Source organism: Coenobita brevimanus, chromosome 11 (assembly GCF_032717465.1).
Source record: "Coenobita brevimanus isolate Jiangsu-jjx chromosome 11, ASM3271746v2, whole genome shotgun sequence".
Lineage (NCBI taxonomy): Eukaryota > Metazoa > Arthropoda > Malacostraca > Decapoda > Coenobitidae > Coenobita > Coenobita brevimanus.
This window is the reverse complement of record NC_136964.1, coordinates 4,545,614-4,572,480: the sequence shown is the minus strand read 5'-3', so window position 1 is coordinate 4,572,480 and position 26,867 is coordinate 4,545,614. Positions and strand designations below refer to the sequence as shown.

At 43.6% G+C, this 26,867-nt stretch overlaps 1 protein-coding gene across 1 annotated transcript in view; it reads left to right on the top strand.

The window, feature by feature from the left end:
* Positions 1-26,867, top strand: part of LOC145411727 (cell adhesion molecule Dscam1-like) — a 124,413-nt gene that overhangs the window by 36,933 nt on the left and 60,613 nt on the right. Inside the window, exons 6-19 of the mRNA XM_080281737.1 lie at positions 800-910; positions 2,454-2,631; positions 3,675-3,831; positions 9,724-9,890; positions 10,639-10,882; positions 11,221-11,376; positions 16,578-16,740; positions 18,180-18,307; positions 20,366-20,537; positions 20,805-20,929; positions 21,074-21,204; positions 21,417-21,720; positions 25,856-25,990; positions 26,175-26,413. Of these exons, the coding sequence (XP_080137863.1) occupies positions 800-910; positions 2,454-2,631; positions 3,675-3,831; positions 9,724-9,890; positions 10,639-10,882; positions 11,221-11,376; positions 16,578-16,740; positions 18,180-18,307; positions 20,366-20,537; positions 20,805-20,929; positions 21,074-21,204; positions 21,417-21,720; positions 25,856-25,990; positions 26,175-26,413 (2,410 nt within the window). The remainder of the gene's footprint in view (positions 1-799; positions 911-2,453; positions 2,632-3,674; positions 3,832-9,723; positions 9,891-10,638; positions 10,883-11,220; positions 11,377-16,577; positions 16,741-18,179; positions 18,308-20,365; positions 20,538-20,804; positions 20,930-21,073; positions 21,205-21,416; positions 21,721-25,855; positions 25,991-26,174; positions 26,414-26,867) is intronic.

Sequence of the window (26,867 nt, the reverse complement as noted above, 5' to 3'; positions counted from 1 at the left end):
CTGGAAGGGTCTTGGTCTCAGTCACACCACCTGGTAGAGTTTTGATCACAGTCACACCACCTGTTAGGGTTTTGGTCTCAGTCACACCACCTGGCAGGGTCTAGGTCTCACGTAACAACGCCTCAAGTGTTGGTCTCACAGTAACACCACCTGCCAGGGATTTCGTTTCACTGTCACACACCTGCCAGAGTCTTGGTTTTACTCACACCACCTGGCAGGCCTTGGTTTCACAGTCACCCTACCTTGCAGGGCCTTGGTTTCACAGTCACAAAACCTGACAGGGTCTTGGTCTGAGTTACGTAAGCCCTCATATCACTGACGTAGCCAGTTCATCATGTAAACTTAGTCATTTCATTTGTCCGCCACTCAGGTTGACTTTCATGTGAAGACTGACTGACACGGACAGACATACACCCGGACAGGTAGGTATACTGGCAGATAATCATGCCCATTGGAAATTATTCGTACGGTCTCCAACTTTGGCTGCAGACAACAACCAGTTTCACAATCAGGTTCATTGTGGGGGGAATGGGGGATTCAGTTCATTAATGAAATTTAATATCTCTTGATGAGGCATTAGCACTTTACCGGTCTGAGTTACTGCAGTAGAGAGGTACACAGGTAAAAGTGCAGTATTGTCTCTGTTGCAGGCTCAGTCAATTTGTTTGCTAGCATGCAGATATTTCATTTACTTTGTACAATAATTATATAATTACCGATCTATATTTTCTGTGCTGTACGTTTAACTCTGTGTGTGTGTGTGTGTGACTACACGTAATTTTCCTCTGTGGTTCTGCAGGTGGCGCCGGATCAATGGAAAAGTAGAGGCAGACGTGGTGCTAGATGGACGTTTTCAGCAGGTCGGAGGGTCTTTGCTCATACGACAGGTCACGGCCTCAGACTCAGGCAGGTGAGCAATTTCACAAAACTATTTTCTGCTTTGACTTTCCATGGGGAAATTATGAGAAGAAAATATGAAAGAAGAGAAGGAAAAAAAGGAGGCTTGTGATCTCGTAAAAAACAACAAATTACGGTGTGAAAGGAGCCAGTAGGAAATGAAAGAGCGAGGAAGCAGACAAAAAAAAGTTTTATGATGTAGGATGAGAAACTGTCGAATTATAATCGGTCTACCACCACTTCCTTATCGCCTCCTCTGTGACCAGCTCTGCATTCTTCTTGTTCCTTACATTGTTTATAATTCCATCGTTTCTCTCTCTCTCTCTCTCTCTCTCTCTCTCTCTCTCTCTCTCTCTCTCTCTCTCTCTCTCTCTCTCTCTCTCTCTCTCGCGTTTAATACATCAGTTACCAGATACCACTATTCCGAGACTGACCGTTTTGTAACATTCTCCAACTCAGGTGAGAGTCACTATTTTACTCTTTATATTTTGCTGTCAATAAGTCTTTTTTCTCTCTTTAGTTTTTATTACCTTGACCAGCGAAGTTGGAAGAGGTTATGTATCAGTCGGTGTCTGTCTATTTGTGTGTGTACATGATATCTCAAAAAATTGTCATCGGATTTCAAATGAATTTATTAGATAGGTGAGCAGGAAGAGTGTGTTAGATTCGGAGGTGAACATGGGTCAGGATACCGGAAACCATTAATTTTATTGGTGTTGGCGGAGGTATGCACTCTCTGAAGCTGTATGACGGGGCAGGATAAGACCGTTGCATTAAGTGACCATTTGAGACCGTAAAGTATTTGTCTGGTAGGGAAGGGGATAAGCATTGTCATAAATTTATTTGTGTCGCAGGAGGTATGGGCTTAGTGAGTGCTTTCGAGTTTGTCTCATTCTTCTGGCGTGGCAGGTTTTCCATAGGGATGGAGGGCAGGTGTATAGGTGTGGTGAATATGCTGGTGTTCCGTGGGTGGTGTGTCGTTGTGTATCACGGGAAAAGGAGAGAGGGAGTCACTGGGACTGACTTGATACCAGTTATTATATATGAAAAGGTTGGCGAGAATGGTGGTTTAAGTGGAAGTGTGTTGATAAAGAGGGATGGACTGGACAGGGAAGAATGAGGAAAGGATGGGAATTAAGATGAAGAATATGTAGGAAGGCAAAGTAAGGCAAGGAAGAATGAGAAAAGGAAGGGAAATAAGATGAATATGTAGGAAGGCAACGTAAGGGAGGAATAAAGGAGGGGAAGACGGTGACCAAGAAAGTAAAAAAGAGTAAGTGAAACTTGGAGACCTAGTTTCTGCTTTTGATATGTTTCAGACACTAGATCTGGTTAAGGTTTGCAAATTTTCATAAGCTCTTTACATATGTACCCAACTGACTGTGCACAGGTATTGATGAGGAATTTGCAGAAATACACATTAATCAGTGTTTATGAAGTCCACTGTTTAACATGCTGGAATTGTGTCTTGTTTATAAATATGTCCCATTGTTGGCCGATAGGCTATATGTGCATACTCATTAATTTATGGTTTATGTAAACTTGTGTGTATGCAGGTACGTGTGCTTAGTTAGGAGCAGCGTGGGGTGGGAGCGTGCCCACACCACCCTGGAAGTCTGGGCTCCCCTCACCGCCCACATCAGCCCACAGGTGCAGAAAGTGGACGTGGGCGGCGTGGCTACCTTCAACTGCTCTGCTGAGGGCTTCCCGCAGGACTCCATCACGTGGTTCAAGGTGGGGCAGGGGCGCTGCTGGAGGGGGTGTGTAGGTGGAATGATGGGAGGTGATGTGGAGGGGTGGGGAAAGGGAGGGTGTGGATTAAGTTTGGGGAAAGATGTGGGAAGGAGTATGGAACGAGGTTTTGCAAAAGTAAGAGAGAGAGAGAGAGAGAGAGAGAGAGAGAGTTGCTAGCATACAATAATTAGTAGATATGTTTAGAGCTTTTCAGGTCACATTGTAGAAAAGTTTTCAGAAATATTTTTTACATATTTTTTCCTTGAAGAAAGAAGGAAAAAATTCGCGTGCCCGTTCAATATTTCCTTCATTAACCCACCAAAACTCTGCTGACTCTTGCATTAACTATACCGGTAGGCTGTGTATGCAGTGTTTAATGTGTGTGTGGTGGCAGTGGTAGACCACTGCAATGTTAGAAGCCCCCGCCAGTAGTGGTGTGCTCTTTGAGTGGAGAATGCTTTGACCTAACTGACCTCCACGCGTGGCATCTACGGAACTTATCCGCATTTTTGACTGAATAAACTCCCTCCTACATGAAGCCTCTCCTACTCTTTCATAACTAGCCATGGACTCGGCCAACGTATATGGCCACCTCATCTTGAGCGGCAGCAGCTCACTCCGCAATCAACAGCATGCCCCAGCCACCTCTGCTTACAACTCACCTTGCTTACTCACTCCTGTTTGCTCTTTCTGGGACCTCAAGAAAACCCCTCCATGAGAGCATCAGTTATGGTCACTGTTCTTCTGATTTATTGTCATAAGTACTTAGCGAAGGTGCACACCACGTTGCTGTCATATTATCTGCGTGCAGAATAAGTCTCTGATACATATACCCTCTTTACTTTCTTTTACACAAGCATCTGAATAAATGTTTACATTACGTAACCACCACACTTGCTGACCAAAGAGCCTTCCTGTGTTTTTTCCGTTATATTATAGAGTATTTCCTCTTCTAATGTAAATGCACGGCATTTTAGAAGTTAGTAATTCTTTTCCACAACATATCTCACCTGTCACTGCAACTAAGCTGCTTCTGTGGTCAGGATGGGGAGCCGTTGCATGTGGACGAGCGGGTGCGACTGATTGAACAGAGGACTTTGGTGGTGAGCGAGATGCGGCGCAAGGACAGGGGCATGTACCAGTGCTTTGTTACCAATCAAGAGGGCTCGGCGCAGGGCTCGGCGCAGCTCAAGCTTGGAGGTGAGGCTGGTAGGGAGTGAGAGTAGGGGCGGGAGTGGGGAAAGAATACAGTAAAACAATGTTGTGTTTTACTACCATCATTACTCTGGTGTCTGAGAAACATTCTGTTTTGTTGTCTTACTATTTATCCCTTTAACAAGCAGCTTTCACTTGTGTGAGCTGTAGGCCCGTAGGTGTACCATCGGGATTTCAGGTTATTATTAAGGACTCTGTATTACTGCTGGATGTGTTGTTGGGAGAGGGTTTCCCTACACCCCCGGAGTCTAGCCGATCCCTGTCTCAAAATCATTCATGGGAAAAGGTAAGAAAGCTTCCTTTGTGTGTTACCTAATGTCATGACTGCACTGTGTACACATAAAACAGTCTTCTCAGTAGATTTGGCAAGAGGCATTCGGCCATTGTCAATTTATGACATTCTGGCAGCGTCTGAGACATGCCAACTATGCAACAAACATCCGCTTGCTTACATTTGTCTCCCCCTGAGTAGATAAAATGTCTCCCAACATGTTATAGATGTAAAGAAACATAGAACACAAATAATAAAACAACACTGATAATATAAGTGAATGATAAGGAAATTATGTGACAGTATATTATACTAACAATGAAAGCACACTAGTTAATAGGGAGACTATTTAACTAAATTAATATACATACATAAGAGAATGATACAATATTGATATTACGTTACAGTGATGAATAATGTAATGACATTAATATAACAGCTACTTGTACCGGAATTACAATGATATCACAAGGGAATAAGGTCTCGTAATAACTTAATAATGTTCACATAATTAGTTGGGTGTCCACACGTCTCCACACAAATCAACACTGTATAGTAGAGGTGGGGTGGGCCCTGGCTTGCCACTGCATCATTGCCCCACAAATATTTCTCCAACTTCAACGTAAGATTGCAATTTCTTCTCGTCACTTTCACATTACACAAGTTGCATTATTTTCCTTGTTCCATATAAAAGGGAGGGGGAGGCCGAGGATGAGATGGAGGGATGGAGTGGAGAGGTATATGAGAGAGGGCGCTGTGAGCTGGGAGCAGGGCGGTGAAATGGCGGGGGACAGAGCGACATGGAGGTCATTTGTTTGTGGCCACCCCTTACGGGATTAAGGCGTCTGGCAATAGATAGATAGATAGATAGATAGATGTAAAACCTAATCTCGTGGAGTCTTTCTACCATACATTTAACACAGCAATGAACTAAACCACCACGACCAACAATCCTAGCAGAGTAAATGAAACAGCAGGATATACAAAATGGGAGTCATTGCAGTCCAAAAACGATTAATGCGGGAAGTGAGACATCTGAACATTCACAAAATCAGAATTATTTAAGTAACCAATCATGTCTAGCTGAGATGAGGTACTGTAATACATTAGCAATGGGGAAAATAAAAGCAAACACTTATAGGTGCAAAGATTTCAGGGTTATGTGAAATGGAAAGCATCGTGTTGACGGGCTGGGTAAGTAGAGAGAGAATTTGACTTGATGGAGCAATAGTCTGGGTCAGTGTAAAGACCAGAAGCTTCGAGTAACTTGACAGGAATGTTTGGACAGGTAACACTAACAAATGACGGGGTACGAAAATAATAGTAATGTGCATGGTCTATGTGAGTAAGGAAAACGGGTGCGGTGGGAGTAGGGGTGAAATATAAACATAGGCAGGCAATGCTAAGCGGTTACGACACCCCATGTGGCCAAGCACATGCCCCCCACCTCCCTGCACACCTAACCAAGCGCATAACGGCCCTCCCCCCCTCCCCCCCGTATAGCACAGAGACAACAGGTCGCATTGAAATCTCTAATTTTTTTTTTATTGTTAAAAAAAAAAATGCTGCTTAAGACATAGCATTCTACTTATCGAAAGGCACCAGTTCACTATGTGACACTTAACTATGTGAAATTTCATTACTCTATAATGAATACTTTCTGAGTTTTGGCTTCAGATTCCTTACGCAGGTCGCATTGAAATCTTTATTTTTATTTTTTTTTTTTATTAAGAAAAATACTACTGAAGACACAGCATTCTGCATATCAAAAGGAACCAGTTCACTATAAGACATATAACTATGTAAAATTTCAGGACTCTGCAGTCTATACTTTCTGAGATTTGCTCCGGAACGGAAATCTCTATGTCACCTATTTTTGTTGTTCCCACTGATAACAATACCCTCCTCTGACTTCGTCAGGTGGAGGGTAAAAAAAAAACATGCAGAAGCAATAGTCTTGACTGAAAGGTTATGCACTAAAACATTCTCACAAGGGACAGCTGTGACAGGAAGGATATTGAAGAGGAATGTAGGAAACAGACGAAGGGACTGGACAAAGGACGGACACGGGTGTAAGAGATTTGACGGGACAAAAGCAACAGACATACGGTCGTGAGATAGGAGAAGGAAGTTAGTATACACAGATGCAGCATAACGAGTGTTATTGGAAGGCAGAGGAAAGAAAATTAGTTGGAAGAGATCAAGGATGACTGCAGAACGAACAGGAATATGTACCATGATAGTCGTGGAAAGGAAAGTAGTCTCTAGTACAGGCAAGTACAATTCTAGACTTGAGAAAGGAAAAACAGGATCAAGACTAAAATTAGTGCGAGCTCATTCCAACACTAAAACTAAGCAACAAACATCCTCTCACTTACACTTGCTGTTACCAGTTGTTTGTTTCCAGCAGCTTATCCAGCTTCGCTAAATGTTAATACTGTAGCTCATCTCCACTGTATACTGCTATTCAGTGCTCCTCTCTAGGAGAGACTGTTTCATTTTCTTTCTCCATCATATATATAGTCATCCTAACCTCATTCTGTCAGTATATTGGTTTGTATGCTCTTTTTTTGTTAATGACTCCTTTGTTAATGACTTTACTGGCATATCAGTTAGTGGGTGGTGGTAGCTTCTCTATAACATCGCGTAGATCAGTCTAAGTAATCTCTCTTGTTTTTCCTACCAACGTTAGCTCTTTCTTCCTTCCTCCTTCCGTCCACTCTCCTTTGTCTCTTCTCTCCTTTATTTCTTCCTTCTTGCTTCTCTTTCTTACTGTCTCTTCCTTACTCATTGCATCTCTCCTTGCCTCCCTTCCACCAGCATCTGCATTTAAATTACTACTTCGTCCCCCTGACTAATGGAACTGGACTCCCTAGGGATGCCCGTGTCTCAGAATACCCAGTGATTAATACCGTCATAACAGGTTTTCCCAAGTTATCCTGTCCTGCCTCTTCTCCTACTTGTTAGTAGTGTTCTCATCGCTTATGTCTGTTCCCATTCCTTGGCCGTATGAGTTTATTATTCATATATTTGCCAGGTATTTATTAGACCCATTTTTTTTTTTTTTCATCATTCCCCCACACCTCCCTTTCTCTCTAACCTTTCTGTTCATCCTTCCCCCCTATCTTGTCTCCTCACTTCTCTCCGTAGGCGCTCTCCTCTCACCTGTCAGTCTGGTATCTGTTCTCTCCTTTGTGTTCATCAGCCTTGTCTCTTTCATCATTCATCCTTTGTCATTCTTCGTCTTTCCTCCACAACCACGATGTTTGTATTTCTCTTTGTATCATGAGTTTTTATCATCTCACCCACAATCTTGAGGAATGGCTCTTAGTCCACCTATAGCACTCAGATATGCGGCCAGGACTCCAACATAATGTAAATAGCCAAAACTTCCACTATTTTAGCAGCTGCATTACCACACTCTCAGCTTCAAAAAACAGTACCACACACAACTATATATATGACATACGTACATATATTCGTCGTCACAGAAGCACAGATTTAACCAAAGCTGTGACACACCTCAGCCACCATGTACAGTCTGCTCCAGAAGTCCTGTTACCCCCTGCCATCCTTCTCTGGTGCATGTGGCAGTGGCGCACTACTCGTGTGGGTGGGAAGCAGACAGCAGAGAATTTTCTTATTAAAAAGTGTGATACAAGAAATCGACGTATTAACATGCAGTTGAATGATCCACAGAGGCTATAATATAATATGGGGTCCCTATGAGGGGTTTATGGTGTTACTTGCACTATATACTGCCTTTGCAGAAGAAAATGGTGGCGGGGTGGAAGAGGCACGATGATGGAGGGGTGAGGTATGGGAAGGGAGAGAAGGGGGGGGGGGGTCAGGAGAACGGGAAAGCGAAGCTCCAAATCAGTGTGGGTGGGAGACGAAGGGAAGAGGGGAATGAAGCAATCCAACGTTCCAGCTAGTGTATTATGGGTAATGATGATATTATTCCATCTCCCGGCGGTCCTTGACTTACATGCATCTAGGGGGAGAAGAGAAGGAGCTGAAGGGATCATCCAGTCAGTAGTCATAAAGTTTAGAGTGTTCGTATCCTTGCAGTTCAGTTGTTTTGCCGCTTCATTCTCACTTCGGCCGGATATCCCAGCTTGTAATTAATTTCCACTTTGATGCTGTGTGGAGAGCAATGCCATGAGTAGAAAATTTAATAAGATTATGAATTATAGCTACTACATTGTGCTTAGAATGCAAGGCCAACGTTATAAGAGGGGAGGGAGGCAGTTAATGGGAGTGGTAAGGAGAGGGAAGAGCTGAGACGGAGAAGGGGTGTGGATTGGAGACACTGTGCGCCGTTGTCACATGAGCGAGAGCAGGATGGCATGGGTAAAACGACTCCAGGACCCGACTATACACCCACTCTGAATTAACATACACCACACACACACACACACACCATTTTCACCCATTTCACCACCATTTCATTAGGACACCGTTGCCTAAGAATATTGCTGAACCTTATTGCACCCCCTGCCAACAATGAACATTATTTTAACATTGCAACTTAACCCATTTCTACCACTTGCATCGCTTACCACTGCCTTAACCACACTACTGAACATCATGACACCAACTGCCTACTTCTACCTTCGCCCTCCAACACTCATTCAAACTAGAAATGCGTTTCCTAAGCCATGGGACAGTGTTTTAGGCCATCTTTTCTAGGGTAGCAATCATACCATCCATTTCCACCCTTTGTAACCTTTGGTAACTCGGAGTGACGCTTTTCAGTTCATACATAACTCCTAGTGTTCAGCGATATTTCTTTCGTCAGCTGACATTATCACTCGATGTAATATCAAGGAAAGCCACCATTTTATCCAGAGGTAAGATTAATACCCGTTAATTGTGATTGATAAACTACAGACCACAATCTATTGAGAATTGCCTCTACTCACTTGCCTGTCAGCCTTCATTTTACTTAACTTCCCCCCGATTACCAGTGCTGTCTGTCACACTCCATGAACTTTCAATAACCACAACTTCTTGGCAAAAGTTACTGCTGTCTCTCCCATTAATCAGAACTTATTCTAATTATTGACTTATCATCACTCGGACCTCCTTTCCCATCTTAGGGCTGGGTGAGGAGTAGCAACGTCCAGACAGCCCAAGATTGCCCAGTCCAATGGGCCACGCTTCCATTCACTCATCATTCAAGTCTTTGGAATCCTGGCTGTATCTGATACGCCAAAAAGTTTCGCCATATTCTGTTGCTTCACACAAACGAATCTGATAGAGTCAGTCCGAACGCTGTCACGTTAAAAAGGGGTGTCAAATCTCTGATCTACAACAGTTAGTAGTCTCAATTACAGCATCAACGACCGACCTCCAAAAACTTAGACTAACGCCATCAGCTCAGAGACATATATATATTTTTTTAATCGTACTCTTGCCAAATCCTGATGCTTTTAATTCTTATTACTTTTCGAACTGTAGGGGTTGCATATAGCCTTCGCTACCCCCTTAACAGCCACTCGCCTCTCTTAAGCTGGATACAGTCGTCTGGTGGTAGCAAGAATAACTGTGTAAAAGATGTCACTATATTCAAGGGGTTGTATAGCCCTTTTCCTCTCCCGCAGACGCGGCCCCTCAGGTATTTGAGGGCAGCGGCAGGCAGGTGGTGAATCCAGGGACGGCCGTCACCCTCACCTGCATCATCCAGGGCTCACCTGCACCTGACGTCACCTGGAGCCTGCAGGGTCTCCCAGCCGCCACAGCCGACCCCAGGATCACTGTCCACCACAAGGTAACATTAGCAGCAAGGTTAATGTAGGAAGCCAGGCAGGTCTGCAGGGTGTTCTGAGCCCCCAAGGAGATTCAGTTTGACTTATGTTTCACCCTTGGAGGTGGTTGTTCCGATTGTTTGGATATTATTTGAAACATAGTGTTCACATGTGCGTACAGAAGCGGGGGTTGATTGGCAGATGAACCTCGTCGATGTGTTGACGTTGGATGGAAGGTGACTGTTAATTCAAGAAACAGATCTGTACCTACCTCGTTGTCAGTTTATGAACAAATATCAAAACTGTTGGTGTTCGCCAGTTGATACAATTTTATCTCATTGTTTATTTTTGTCACCTTTGGTCTGCTAAGTGTGTTTGACTGATGTTGCACACACACACACACACACACACACACACACACACACACACACACACACACACACACACACACACACACACACACACACACACACACACACACACACACACACACACACACACACACACACACACACACACACACACACACACACACACACACACACAGATTTTATTTGTGTTAATAAGAGTATAGACTAAACGATCGCGGAGAGAGGCGTAAGATTTATTTGTATTTAGTTAGGCAATTACTTTTGTCTATTATTCACTCGATACGTGAACCAGGTTTACAATATTGCATCATATTTTCAGTAATTGCTTCTTTTCTCTCATTTCGTTACGTGTCCACCCTCGTTTTGGTTATTGTCCGTGCTGGAGGTGTGCCAGTTGCAGGTGGATGGCGACCAGGTGGAAAGCCATGTCAACATCTCATCAGTGCGGGTGGCGGACGGTGGGATGTGGAGGTGTGTAGCCAGGAACAGGGCGGGACGGGCTGACCACAGTGGGCGGCTGGACGTGCGTGGGCCTCCAACCATCAGACCAATGAAGCCGGTCAGCGTTGTGGCCGGCAAGACGGCTACCTTTAATTGCATCGTGGCCGGCTACCCCATAGACTCCATCTACTGGGAGAGGAATGGTAGGTTGCCAAAAGATACCAGATGTGTAGGATAGCAGGGGGATTAATGGTTGTGTGATTCTGATGCCGCATTATTGTTTTTATTCCTGTTTTCTCCTAAAGGTTTCTTGTATATTAGAACGGTCATATCAAAGTGGAGGGGTTATTTGCGGGATTCGTTTACTTTTGCACCAACACAGGTCTGTCTTAAGCTGTAAAAATAGTCAAGAGGTAGCATGATTAAAATTTAAAAATACATCATGGGAGTGCATGATAAATATGAAATGTGGTAAAGTTGATGTGCTTCCTAACTCTACTTGGCGTCGCTGACTAACATGGCTAGGGGGTCACCCATCCAGGCGTGGTGCTGCCGGTGTGGGAGCGGCAGAAGGTGCATGCCAATGGGACACTGGAGGTGCACCAGGTGTCCCGTGAGGCTGACAGTGGCCAGTACACCTGCGTCGCCACCGCGGCCCACAACTCCGATAGGGCCAACCTGCAGGTCAATGTCATGGGTGGGTACACATCATGGCTCACGACATCTGTGCTGCATTGTCCATCAGCAATAATCACTATGGAATGACACATACAACAGTATTTAAACGGAGTGTTACTAAACAAACCTGTACATTTATTCTAAAAAAGAAATAAGAGGTCGGTTCTGACTCAGAGCATTCTTTAAGGTGCTCAATACGCTGGTGTTTCCCAGAGCAAATTATATTGCATGCTTGGGGTTTCATTTACTCGGGACTTATCTTGGAAAGATCATATTACATCTCTTGTAAAATCTGCTTCCAAGAAATTGGGTGTACTAAGCCGACTCCGCTCTTTCTTTACCCCTGCACAATTGTTGACTCTATACAGGGGTTTTATCCGCCCCTGTGTGGAGTACAACTCTCATGTGTGGGGAGGTTCCCCACATACAGCTCTTATCAATAGGGTGGAGTCAAAGGCTTTTCGTCTCATTAACTCTCCTCCTCTTACTGACTCCCTTCAACCTCTGTCTCTTCGCCGCACTGTTGCATCTTTATCTCTTTTCTATCGCTACTTTAATGGTCACTGCTCCTCTGAACTGTCTGCTTGCATTCCTCCACCTCTACAACGGGCGCGTAGCACCCGTCTGGCAGCAAACTCTCATTTCTTTTCTGTCCAACTCTCTAATGCAAGAGTTAACCGTTACTCCCAGTCTTTCATTTATGCAACAGGTCAGCTCTGGAACTGTCTCCCTATGTCTGTATTTCCTGCTGCCTATGATCTCCAGTCTTTCAAACGCAGTGTGTCCAGGCATCTCAAAATGATCGGATCTTGAATTTGGCTCTCTATTGTATTTTGTTTTTCTCTTGGAGGGAACTGTTACTGCGGGCTCATGGCCTTTGGTTCCTTCTTCCTCTCATAAAAAAAAAAAAAAAGTAATTTCCTGGTAAGTTAATCAAATCAGTGTTTATTGAAAATGTTGAATATTATATGAAATTGATAGACTGCCTGCTCAAGGCAGCAGATACACTGTTCTCCCCACCTACCACAGTCCCAGACAGTCACCGTGTGCTCAGTATATTTAGCTGCTGCAGCTCAGACTGCACAATTTACTAATAGACAAATATTGCCAGATTCGTATATTACCTTCAATGCTACAAATATTCCCATCTCCAAAAGTACTGAAATTCTCGGCGTCTCACTTAACAATGCCCTCAGCTGGACCTCCCATGTCAGATCACTTGCTAAAACCGCCTCAGAGAAACTTGGATTATTGTACAGAATCCGTAACTTCTTCACTGACGAGCAGTTAGCTATAATTTATAAGAGTCCTGTACGCTCTCACTTTGAATACTGCTAACCCTTGTGGAATGGATGTGGAGAGGTTGCATTAAAACAACCAGACAAAATTAGAACAAAGCTGTTAGAATCATTAACAACCCTGCTATTACAAATAAACTACCTCCCCTACATGTAAGAATGAATGTTGCCTTCCTTTCATTATTTTACAGATATTTTTATAGCAAATGCTCATACGAAGTTGCGTCCATTGCGCCGCCTCTCCACGCCTTCCCTCGTGCTACACGGACATCTGGTAGCGCTCATGACTGGAATGTCACTCAGCCATATTGCAGAACTCCTGCCTATCAGAACTCTTTCATTCCCCGAACTGCATCTCTCTGGAACTCGCTTCCCCAGAGTTGTTTCCCTCAAAACTTCAACCCACAGCTGTTCAAGTCTAACTGTTACAGATACTTTATGAACAAAGGACACCAGTAATCTGGTGTATGGATTATTTTTTTTTATTCATTTGTTTTTCCTTCCTCTGTTCTGTTATTTAAAAAAAAAAAAGACTAATATTAATTATTACTCTCAAGAAACAGGCGTCCACACCATAGGTATGAAGGGTGTCCGAGCGACCATCTGTCACAGGGTTTTTAAAGTATATATATTATTAAAGGTTAATATTTCAATAATACGGAGAACAGGACAATGAATTGTCTTGTGAAAATCAAGCAATGATTCCTTTATGCCAACTTACTTCGCCGATTCTCTAAGGACGAGAATTTATGAACTTTCTCAACAGTACACAGCAGAGACTAATTCCTCACAATTGCTGTTTGTTAGTACCGTTAGCCTCTGGAGAAAGTGACTTCACCCCTGACAATCAATAACTAATGCTATTAATGATAACAGGTTCTTGCTGATGCATTAACTCCTGGTTGCACAACGAATTTTAAGCTTAATACAAAAGAACTGGCCTAAGTACCAGTTATGAATAGCAAAGCGTTTATGCAAACTAGGAGCTATAAGTGAAATAAGCTTAATATGGTAAATAAAACACGAGTTTACATTACATTAAGCTGAAGAAAAAGAACTGTTAAATTTATTGATTACAATAAAATAAATTTAAGTTACATGAGTCTCAAGATGAATTCAGATAAGGAGATTGCACTCACTCGAACACTCAAAAGCTAAATTCTTAAGCCTAGGAAAATACGAAAAGAAAATACTGGTCAGAAAAGTGGACAAAGCGGATGACTGGGTGTCGTTACTGAGGAAGGACATTGCACACGCTGAATTTCTTGCCAATCACGCTAGGTGGAAATTCAGGAACTGGACAATGGCGGCACTGCTACGCACTGGACCCAACCTGCTTTCACGGCGCTCAAATCTTGACTGACTTCAAATCTTGGGAAAGAGGCGAGTGTCCAGCCGCATTGCTAATGGCCAGAATGAGCGAAACACGCCCATAATAAATCGCTCAGCGGAAGTGCTAATGTCTCGCACAAAGACGATCATTTATGACAGAGTGAAAAATTGTTCTGAAAACACTCCCGACCGGGTGAATACGTAGCAGTTGACTGAGTGATGAATACTGGGATTCCACTAGAGTTCGCGGTTTTCCCACCAAAGTTAATGTCACGAGCTTATTTAGACATAAAATCGCACCGACTCGTGACACCATCGTTGCACTTTTTGCCTTCCTCTGTTGCATTTACCTGTTTTTAGGAAAATGACTGGTCTCGCTGGAAGGTAATTTTCATGACAGTTTCAAACAGATATAATGACATGTCATGATTACCCAAATAACCGAGGGGAACAAGTTTCTGTGCTCTGTTCCAAAGTAATATAAATGTTTTGGGCGTTTTTCAGCTATATTTGGCTCATTCTGGGAGAAAATTCTGGTGCCACTGGAAGGCAACTTTCGTGACTGTTTCAAACTGCTATGGCATGCCAGGAATGGTTGAAAATTTGAGAAGAAACAAACTTCGGGGCTCCTCAAGCAGCGAAACTTTACAAGCCACATCAGGCAAGAATTTTGCATAGCAAATTTCAGCTGAAGTAAAGAGTTGTCTCTCATTTCATTCACCTAAACCATAAATGATCTGCCTGTCAAAGCAAAACTACGTACTATTATTAAGAAACGATTTAGAATAGAAATTTGATAAAGATGACTTCAGTTCAGGGGGAAAAAGTCCATCTATCTTCTAAATCTTTAGCCCCATCAGCAGCATGTCAATACGGGGCTAGGCTATCAGCCCAAACGTTTAAGGCGAAGGTAAGCCATATCACTCGCCCAAGAGGTAGGATATGTATTCAATTAACCCCAAACCCTCATCGAACTTAAGTCCTTATGAACCGCATCCAGTTGGAACACCTTATCCTCCTACATTAGCAGGCGTCATTTGATTGCATGGTTGCCATCCAAAGTAGTAAATGAATACCTGGTTTACAGGGAAACATGTGGGTTGTCATTCAGTGTAGAGTAACGTGGAAATAGTACTAAACCGAGTAAGTGGATGGTGGGTGCCCTCACGAGCCATTAGAATGAAAACACAATGAAGCAGACAGAGACTAGAACACCCGTGCCGTGCATTCGGTTCTAATGCCCTTTCATATGATCAGTGGCCAGCTATGATTTTTTTTTTTTTTTTTTTTTTTTTTAGTAGAGTGATACAAAATTAAGTCAGTTTTATCTGCATTTGTGATGGACTGAAGCACTTTCCTTCATCTGGGCAACTGTTTACAGAATGATTCGTTTCCATGCTTCAGAACAGACGAGCACTGTGCTGAGACACGCTTGGTACTCACCCATTGTGTGGAACTGCCCTAATGCCGAAATGCTGAATGTGGTCTGTGCCTCTGACCTGATTGCTTTCAGGACCGGTATCAAATTACTGCATCCTTACCTCACTCTTAACCGATGCACCATGTCTGGAACATTTCAGATAACAAGTATTAAAGTCTACATTATTCTCTGAACTTTCTTTGTCCTGAATAACATTATACCTTAAAGCACCCTAAAGCACCCTCATCTGTGTGGGACTCGAACCCATATCGGCACGGCAGGTTTATAAGATGTGTGGCCGTCACGTAATTATGACGTTTTTCTTTATAGATCCACACACCCCGACCCATGTCAGTGTGGGTGGTAGTGAATCTAAACTCTTCCGGTCACGATGGTTGGTAAATTATGTATATACTAACGAAGGGTTGAATAACACCGTACCGTAAAAGCGCCCTCATCTGTGTGGAACGTGAACCCACCTCGCCACCGTATATCTAAAAGATGTGCCCCATACAGATGAGGCTGGGTTACGGTAAGATGTTCTTCAGCCTGTCCTTATTATATGAGAGAGGGGTGTGTGAGCTGGGAGCAAGGTAGTGAAATGGTGGGGGACAGAGCGACATGGAGGCAATTTGTTTGTGGCCACCCCTTACGGGATGACGACGTCTGGCAATAGATAGACAGACAGTTATTATGTGAACAGTGTTTTTGCCCTATTGTTATGAAAATATAATTCACCCTAGACCAACCGTAAACCCTTCCACCAAGATAACTCACATAGAATCAAACCTGAGTTAGAGGCTGAGATACTCGTATTAACCTAGCTCTATGACATTCGCCTTTGATCTGCTGTTCTGAAAATTGAATCACATCATCCTTTCCTGTCTCTCAAACCTCCACAGAAAGTTTGGTTAATACTCGATCAAAGCCGTGTAAGTTGACCTTGCCCCTGACCAGTAACCCATGACCTTTTTCATGCCTAAACTAATCGCCTGTTCCTCAGATGGTTCCCAGTCACTGTGCCGATTTTGTTGCATACCCATCAAGTTTTTCTCCATAACCTTGCCAAGGGACTGATAGACACATAACCCTCTCCCATTAGGGCGTGTGGGTGTAACCACTTGAAAAATTATTAACCCATCCTACCTTTCTTTCTCCCTGGGGTCTCAGTGCCGCCCGAGATAGATGATCGGCTGTTTTCTCTGGCGTCGGCCTTCCCCGCCAAGTCCCGCGCGCGGATCCTGTGTGTGGCAGAGCGTGGTGACCTGCCCCTCTCCTTCACCTGGACACATGACGGCAGGCCCATCACGCCGGGGCCCACCATCTCCGTCAGGTCAGCTGGTTTACTTGTTTATGTGTCTTTATTGTAAACTCGTAACCAATTCTTTCCCTTCACTGCTTGACCGATCCCGTCCCCTCTTCTTTAACTGTTCCCTATTTCTGAATCTAGCCAGGTCATTTTTCTTTCTAACAGATTTTTCCTGTCTTTCCCCCTACCCTTTCCCTGAACTTTCTTTTCTGTCGCACTCCCTTTCCTGTCACTTTACCTGACTCTCTCGTTCACCATCCTCAAGTCGTTCCTTCCCTTCTATTCCCCTTAACCACAACTTCCCCGTCATTCACTTCCAGTTCCTAAGCATTCGGTTCTTCCCAGCACCGTACAACGCCATCATTATCCCTCTGTTCGGTTTTATTTCTCTACAGTTTCATTGTTCCTGTCTTTTATAACTATACACACTGACGGTTCTGCGTAGTGCTTATCAGTTAAAGCTATTTCTAGTCATGAGGAGACAATATTTAGAAACAGTCTGATTTAGTTTGTATTAATGAAATGGTTGCTTCTCTTGTATCCTTTGCGTAGGGCTATAAGAATGAGTAACATACTTTTAATTTTTATTATCTATCTATCTGTTGCTAGACGCCTCAGTCCCGTAAGGGACACACACACACACACACACACACACACACACACACACACACACACACACACACACACACACACACACACACACACACACACACACACACACACACACACACACACACACACACACACACACACACACACACACACACACACACACACACACACACACCACAAGAAGGTGAGTTGTTTGAGACACACACCACACACACACACACACACCACAAGAAGGTGAGTTGTTTGAGACACAAACAACTCACCTTCTTGTCGCCCTGTTCAGAGTCACTTAGCTGCTCCGCTCCCAGCTCACAACCCCTTTTCTCATAATAATGGAATTAGTTAAATAAATTTAGAAGAAAAAAAAAACAGAGTAGGAAATACAGGTACACCTCATTTTAAGACATTAAAAAATATATATTTTTGCAGACAGTTTTTTTTCTGTTTATCATCTTCCGGCTTTTTTTTTTTTTTTATAAAACATTCATCACTACGGAATTTTTGCATGTTTAGGTTTCTTGTACGAACGCACGCGCGCGCGCAACCACACACACACACACACACACACACACACACACACACACACACACACACACACACACACACACACACACACACACACACACACACACACACACACACACACACACACACACACACACACACACACACACACACACACACACACACACACACACACACGTGTCTATGATACACATGAGTACATTATGCATATTTTAATTATTTTCCACTTTATCTCTTTTCCGTAGTGATTATTTTTCTATATCCATTTTGTAATGGCTTAAGAGTATGATGTCAAAAGTCCTGTAACTTCGGGGGTGTGGGCACAGGTCTCTGGATGAGCAGACGAGTGTGCTGCTGTTCACGTCACTGCGCGAGGAGGACAGGGGCCGCTACACCTGCACCGCCACCAACGCCGTCGCCTCAGATGCCAAGAGTATCAGCCTCGTAGTCATGGGTAGGTGACGCGGACACAGGGAGGGGAGAAGGGTGTGCAGCTGACAGAAACAATTTCGATGAGAATTTCCGCGACAAGGGTAGGGACAGGACAGAACGAAGGAAAGTATTATTAGAATATATATAGCTATATATCTATCTATCTATCTATCTATATATATATCTATATATATATATATATATATATATATATATATATATATATATATATATATATATATATATATATATATATATATATATATATATATATACATATATAATTTATTTATTTATACATACATACATAGATATAGATAGATAGATAGATAGACATAAATACAGAGAGAGAGAGAGAGAGAGAGAGAGAGAGACATTTAGATAGATATACTTGCTTCCAGCAAGTGAGGACTGTGGGCCTCATATCTACGTAGGAAGGACGAGGACTGAACTGTCAAGGCGTCGCACATGTCACTTACAGAACGGATCGATTAAAAAAAAAAAAAAAATCACTGCAGAACTATTCATGGCACCTCCCTCACAAGTCAGCACCTCGAAAAAGGTACCGCAGTAATTGACCACGAAAAGACCCACGTGGACTCATGTTTTTTAAAGCATTTTACATTTCCGAACTGAAACCTGGAATCAGCTCAGAAGTAGAATATTTACAACATGCAAAAGATCATAAACATCGGTGGGCTAACTCATTCCTCCAGTGAAACAGCCGCACACTTTCCATCACACGCTCTTGGCCGACCAGTCGCTTGGTGACATACAACTGCACCCGCTATATAATGAGGTCTCGCTCCACCCGCCATCAGATCAGTCTGAAGATGTTACCAGGAAGGAAGGAAACGTTGCTACACGTAAGTACACAAACATATCGGCAGCTACTCAGAAGTCTGAATGAAAGTCAACGTATCATAGCCCGACGCATCGAATGCATTGTGCAGAAATTGAATAATGCAGAAACATCAGTTACAGTCAACCTTGTTTGCTTACCAGAAAATATCTTACCTGGCTGTACAACTATGAAACTCCATGACGCGGGCGCCAGGGACACCAAAGAGGTTTAGATGAAAGAGGCGGCGTGGGACGCTGAGCTTGAAGCCACCGTTCTGGCGGCCATATTGCTCCAGGCAAGAGGCGCGGCTGACAGATGGGAGGAGCATAAAACAGAAAGTTTTGTTTTTCTTTTTATTTATGTATTAAGAGGAAAATGTAAAAGTAAATAATGTGGTGAATTTCTCGTTTCATTCTGTGTATAAGTGTTTAAACTGAGTGAAAAAATAGATGTAAAATAATGTATGACCCTTTTGTTAATCTGAGTTTCATAATGCGCCCTTGTTACTAGAGCAGTTGAATAGCACTGGTGTATGTCAGAGTATAGTCGGTGTCTCTGCTGGTGTGTCTGATGAGAGAGATTTGTCTTCGTATTTTTTTTTTTTTTCTGTGTGTTGTGTTCTGTTTTGTCTCTGTTTGTCTGCCACTCTGTCTGTTTGTCTCTCTCTCTCTCTCTCTCTCTCTCTCTCTCTCTCTCTCTCTCTCTCTGTTGCCTTATCTATCTGTCAGTCTGTCAGTCTGTTCCCTCCCATAAACTATCGGACTGCCTTGATGTGCCAGATATCGCTAGCGAGTTCCATAATGCTTCCTGCACAAGAGCAACGAATGCCTTCACGTGGCCGAACATTACATATGTTACTGATCACTAAATCTGGTCTCAGGCGAAAGGAAGAACAAACCCTTGAGTACGAGACGGAGGTCGTAAGGAAGTGTTGTTACTGAGTAGGGATGGATGTTCGTATGGATGTGCAATGCTGGCCCCTGGCGGCACACACATTAGTGCTGATACTCGTAGTGTTTTGTCAGGTAACACCATAGTTTACCCCATCACTTCTCTGTACTGCTGGCCGCTGACACACTAGTGCTAATACTGTGTTGGCAACTACCACTGCAGTTTACTCGTTCACGTCTCCCTGATGCTGGCCCTTGACATGTACTGGTGCTGTTATTGTGCTGTCAAGTAGTAATACAGTTTACCCTTGCACTTCTCCCTGCTGCTGGCTACTGACACACTCAGTGGCGCCGTCGTGGAAGTGGGAGCCCCAGGACGTGTCACTGGTGGTAGGGGCGGACCTGGTGCTGCCCTGCGCTGCTCACGGCTCTCCCCCGCCCACTGTCACCTGGAGGCGGGCCGAGGGCGCCGTCCCCAGGCAGTACCGTCCTGTCACCACATTCGGGGACAATGTTAGGTCAGGAGCTAACAGTATTGTTTGTGGTATATGGGAATTACTTTTCCAAAGTGTTTTATAAATTCATAATAATATACCTGCTTTACAGAATTTTACGAATCTATGTTACTACTCGAAGTATATATGTCATACTGATGTACACTGTACGGAAGTGTTATTGGGAGCTATGTCTACAGGGTGTGTGAGGGGGGTCAGGGTGCCATAATGATGTACATTATACACAAGTGTTATCGGTTGCTTTATCTGGTGGGGGTGTTGGCGGGTCAGGGTGGAGAGGAACAACAGCCTGGTGGTGACGGGGGTGAGGCGTCACCAAGGAGGGGAATTTCTCTGCTCGGCCTCAAATGGTGTGGGACCCAACCTGTCCAAGTCTGTCACCGTCACCGTCAACGGTAAGTAACAACCACATTCCATTACCAGCCAGTACAGAAAAAAGTTTCAATTTCTGAATGCAATACTAATACCTCTGTGATATTACATGGACCATACCCGACGTCTATAAGTGTTGTGGTGTAATCATTAGCCATGACACACAGCGCCGCCACAGTTCGAGAAGACAGAAGAGAATGTGACAGTGACGGCAGGGCAGCAGGCCAGGCTGGTGTGTGAGGCTTTTGGGGACCTGCCCATCACCACCATCTGGACCACAGGCACACCAACACAAACGGTAGGTCACCATACATTTATAACAACAGAAAATATACTGGTGATCTTCAAAATATACAGTATACTCTTATTTACATGAATCATTAACACAGGCAGTACTATTGTGAATTCTTCCACTTGCATATGTATTATGTATTTATGCATTATAGAGTTATGCAATATGTATTTATGCATTATCGATTTATGCATTATGCATTTATGGCAACTGTGCAGGTAAGCAGCGACATCCACACCGGCATCACCATCAGCGAGACCATCCTCAACGCCTCATCAGCCCCGTCACCCCCCTCCCCACCTCCACCCCAGGCACCAGCCAATATGGAATCATCACACGGCCGGGGCTTGGTGGGGAGGGAGGGAGAAGGGGGAGGGGTCGGAGAAAAGGGTGGGGAGGGCGAGGGGTACCGGTCGGTGCTATCACTGGCCACCGACACCCGCCACCACTCCCGTACCTTCACCTGCCTCGCATCCAATATTTACGGCAACGCAACCAAAAAGTTCAACCTAATTGTGCAAGGTGAGTGGCTGGTGGGTGCTGACAGCATAGCAAAGGAAAAAAAAAAAAAGTCGAGTGAAACGGCCCTGATGAAAATTTGTTGACCTGTGAAAGGTAGAGTAAAAACTGTTGTTTGGTTTGCTTTGGATGATTATGATGATGAATAGTCGAATGTGTTGCTGGCAAATTAGACGTTTATAGTGAAAGAAAAAATAAAACACATGCAGGCCATAAATTTACTTTCTATAATATTACAGGCAATGGTCTGGAATGGTTCAGCTTTGTTGATAAGGTAATGTATTATTATACAAATCCAGGGAATAGCACAGTCTCTTCTGGATGCACAGAAGTGGATGGTATGGCTGTGCTTGGCCAGTAGGTGTCGGCTTTCCCAGAACTAGTCAATAAAGCTTTTAGTACAAATGTAAATGTTACAGTTACAGTGAGTTTCTCGGATGTCATCTAATTAGAAATTTAAAATATGTATTGTCTACTCTTTTTGACTAGATTGAGGATTACAATTATAGCAACACAAAGGCTAACTTTGATAGGCGCATGCACATCAGCTGTATCCACTGTCCCACTATAACCCAAGGTGTCCTTTGCCTTTGGGCACACCCTTCAAGCACACCCCAGACTCAGCCCAGATGCACACCACTCATATCTCAGACACACCCCAAACAAGTCCCAGACGCACACACACCAGACACACCTATACTTCCCATCCCATTAGGTTCTCGAAAAGGTACAGTGACTCAGTGTGTGTGTGACACAGGAAACATACTCGTTTTGGCCGCAAATTTAGGCGTGGCCGAAAATGACGGAAGTGAAAGAGCGATGTTCATAAACCTTTGTGGCTGGAAGTTCATATTTCGTCCTTCAGAGCAATACTGTGGCTCAGTTAGTGATTGCGTGACACAGTTAGGGACACACCCAGTATTTGGCCGCCCCTATGGCTGCGGCAGATATACGTAGTTTTTACCAAATTATGTAACAAAGAACAACTTGTGCACTAGAATGTACAGATATTATACATTATTATTAACACTTTATCTAAAATTCACGACTCTTTATTAAAAGGTTTTCAGAAATATATATCTCCAGTCCTTTCCGCAATCAACCAGGGGATAAAGAGCATGGGTGTGTTGAACCATACATATATTCAGAGCAAATGGTTTATACAGTTCCAGTTCGTGTCAACAAAGTTAAGCAAAGAATAGGAAAGGGACAGCGCGTTTAATAAGCAAAGTATTTGTTTATGAACAGAAGAAAAAAAATAGTGATCCGATTTAGCAAAATTGATTGTTTCCAGATAAAACTGTTAAGGTTTTCTTCCAGTTCTTGGCTACAGTTCATTTATCCCCTTCATATATCATGCGGGGTGAAACTGTCCCCAGGGAATGTGTGAATGGTGCCACTTATCCACTTACTGTTTTAAAGGATTTGGTGATCCATGACCTTGGTTGTATTTGATCAATATATAAGTCCACAATATATGAATGGAAAACCTTTTTAGTTTTTGCTAAAGATAATCTCTCGAATGTCATGGAATCACATTGTAACCAGCCTAGCAATTATTGTGTGTGTGTGGGTGTGTTGGTGGGTGTGGGTGTGAGTGTTTTATTTCGAGATACTGATCACTAAGGAAGTAACAAGTAACACAGAGATACGAGCCAAATACTTTTTTTTTTTTTTTTTTATGTGTCCGACTCAGGGCATAGGCTTCACAGCCTGCTATCAAGGCCCAGCAGTCCTCCTACATACCACACACCTCTACATGTCACCACTTCGGCGCCAACACCCACCGTCCACACTGAATACATGCTAGGGCTGTCTCACACAGGACTGGTGTATTAGCGGGGGTATTTTTACGACATGTCGGCGGGTCTTCTGGTAGATCAGTAAAGCCTGATTTAATGAAATTCAAATCCTTAAACTGTTCCCTGCCCCAGCCGGGATTCGAACCAGGGTCCGTTAGGACTGCACGCCACCTCTCTATCAATGCTGCCTTTGAGAAAAATGTTGAATATTTTTTTCTACTGACGTAGGCAATAAAAGCACAAAATTCAGTATTTCTAACACTGTGCAAATGGGAGCAATACAATGTACACGCGGTCTTCCTGGACCTCCTCTAGCGTTTCATGTTCCAAAATTCCACCTAGCATGTGAAGAGCGAAGGCCAGAGGATATAAGCGGTGAGAAGAACAGACTTAGAATTCGTATGTGCCACGAATAAGTTGAATGTTTGCATCAGTAAGACTGAGAGAACTGGCAGACTCGTGCACTAGATAGCTGAACAGAAAACGGCTGCGAATGTGGAACTTCATGGTTGGCTTGCTGTGTGTCTGTCGTAATGGGTCTGGAATGCAAGTAAAGTGTGCAGAAAAAGAGTTACCAGGATAAGAGCCACGGAAGGGAGAGAGGGATGCAAAACTGACCAGTAGAGAAGCTGACGAATATCAGTGAGAGGAGGAGAGTTGATCATACGAAAATCCACTCCCTTTTGCTTAGATGTGCTGTATGTGGTGCGTCTCCGTACATGAATGACGGATGAGCAATTGTCTTTGTAGAGAAAGAGAAGGGCATATAATTATCGTCTTCCTGTTCTAATTCATAAACCTGAAACGTGGAGTCTAAAAAATTCATGGAGTGCCTTGTTAGATGTCGTGCGGAGAGATAAAGTTTTTTTTTTCTCTCTCTCACGATAACATATGGAAATAACTGGTGATAACCTTTACAAAACACATGCATTGGAGGATGTAGGCAGGTGACGTCCATTGTAGAACAGATAATAATCATACAACCCAGAGATACAGTGAGAGGAGGAGGCATAAAACAAGCAAGATGACCATATGGGATTCGAAGATTTGGTAGAATATTTTAACTGACAATAGTCATGGTGGAGGTTAATGGAGGAGGCTTCATGTTGAGGACTGACTCTGATTCCCGTCACTTGATATTTATTCCATAATTTTACTAACTTTACTTCTGCTGAAGCTTTTTATTTTTAACATAACTCACTGATACATCTTTGCTTACACACTGCTCCAAATTACCTTCATCCTACTCCCTTACGCTTCTGCCAAGCGTTCCCTAAATTTTACTTATTCATATGTACAGACTGCGTTATATGGGGCTGAAACATGGAATATGGGTGTAGCAGAGAGGAAAAGTTTGAATGTAATGGAGATGAGGTGTCTGAGGAGTATGTGTGGAGTGACGCGTATGGATCGAGTGCGAAATGATGAAGTGCGAAGGAGAACTGGAGTTGTTCGGGAGATGGCTGGTGGAGTTGAGCAGAGGGTGTTGCGATGGTTTGGGCATATGTAGAGAATGGATAATGAGATAACTAGATCTGATGGGAGAGGTGTGAGGCTGAGAGGGAGACCACGAATAAGATGGATGGACAGTGTGAAGAGAGCGCTGGATGCGAGAGGGATGTCTGTTGAGCAAGGAAGAGAGGCTGTGCGTGACAGAAATAAATGGAGAGAAATTGTGAATGAGTAAATGATGACGCAGCCCTGAGGGGATATTCTCCCGCATTTGGTCTGATCAGCTAGTCAGGTTAGGTGCGGGTAAGGGGATGGGTCTGTTATGATGTGGCAGGGGTAAACCAGCTCTGCTGTCGGGCTCTGCTGCGGATGTCACTGATTGCACTGCGCAGTTGACCCTTGTGCGGTGTGGTGCGGTGAGGATATGTCCCTTCTCCCATTTGGGGCTAAGATGCGAATGAATGTGTTTGAATGGATGAGTAAATGGGGAGTGTGTCGTCCTGTCTCGGCTACCTCCCTTTCCTTGGGGGAAGCAGCCTAGGTATATAGATAGAGAGATAGTTACATCAGCTGTTTTCCATGGTACATATTTTATTCTCTCTAGTCTCTTTTTTTTCTGCTTACCCTAAATATTATTTCATTTCCCCTTTGCAAAATAATAAAAACTGTTATTTCTGCATCACTTTTCCACAGTTCTCACCTCTCTCCCCAGCTTCTTTTGCTCGAAAGTTTTACGGACATTTCAAGGACAAACTTGTGTCATCAAATTTCGCATAATTTCATACAATGAGATTACGATGAAAGTCTATAAATCTGAAATGATCTTCGACATGTTTTCTATTCTTAACCCGTGTGGTGTACTTGCAACCGAGCCTCCATGACAGAGGTGCCAGGTGTGCCAGGGACGCCAAGGGTGGTGGGCAGTGGATCCCGTGCCATTAACCTGACTTGGGCTGCCCCACAACACGATGGCAACTCCCCCATCACTCTGTACCGCATCCTCATCATCAACAGCACGGGTAAGCAGGATATCAGACCAGGAAATATGATGGATGATATCGAATTTAGACAAAATAAAATCAGCAGTATTTGTACCTGAGTAAGTGTTTTATAACGTAGTTGCTCAGTTGGTTTAATAGCACAATGTCGAGGCTATTATTAGCTACACTTGGATGATGCGCCTCTCTTATGTACAAACGACAGACTCGTGGGCAAGTTTGAGTCATATGCGATCGGAAGAGGTGGGCAGAGAATGGGCACGGGTTTTTGATCTTGCCCCTGCCCACGTCTATCTGGTACGAGTGGTGGCAGTGAACTCTGTGGGCTCATCCCAGCCAAGCCAGGAGGTGAGGGTGTCCACCACCCACGAACCACCCACACTGCCTCCCAACAATGTGAGGGTGGTGGCTGCCTCCTCCACCAGCCTGAGGGTGACATGGCAGGTCAGTCCTACAACCACCTGCTCTATTACAACCTCACTCGCAATTACACACACACGCAGGTCAGTCCCACAACCACACTGCCCTATTACAGTACAACCTCACTCACAGTTACACACACACGACAGGTCAGTCTCACAACCACACTGCCCTATTACAGTACAACCTCACTCACAATTACACACACACGCAGGTCAGTCCCACAACCACACTGTGTAATACTATTTTATTCTCACAGACAAATTGCAGATCACTCTCTCAACTTCCTATATTTTGCAGTTAAATGAATTCTTGCAGTTTAATAAAGTTTACATACTATTACTGGAAGAAAATAGTTACGTCTTATTTCGGTGGGAAACATTGCCATGTCTTATTTATTTACATTTCAGAATCATGATCCTGACATCTTTTACTTTTTCAAACATATTTATATTGAGCACAATCCCATAAATATTTT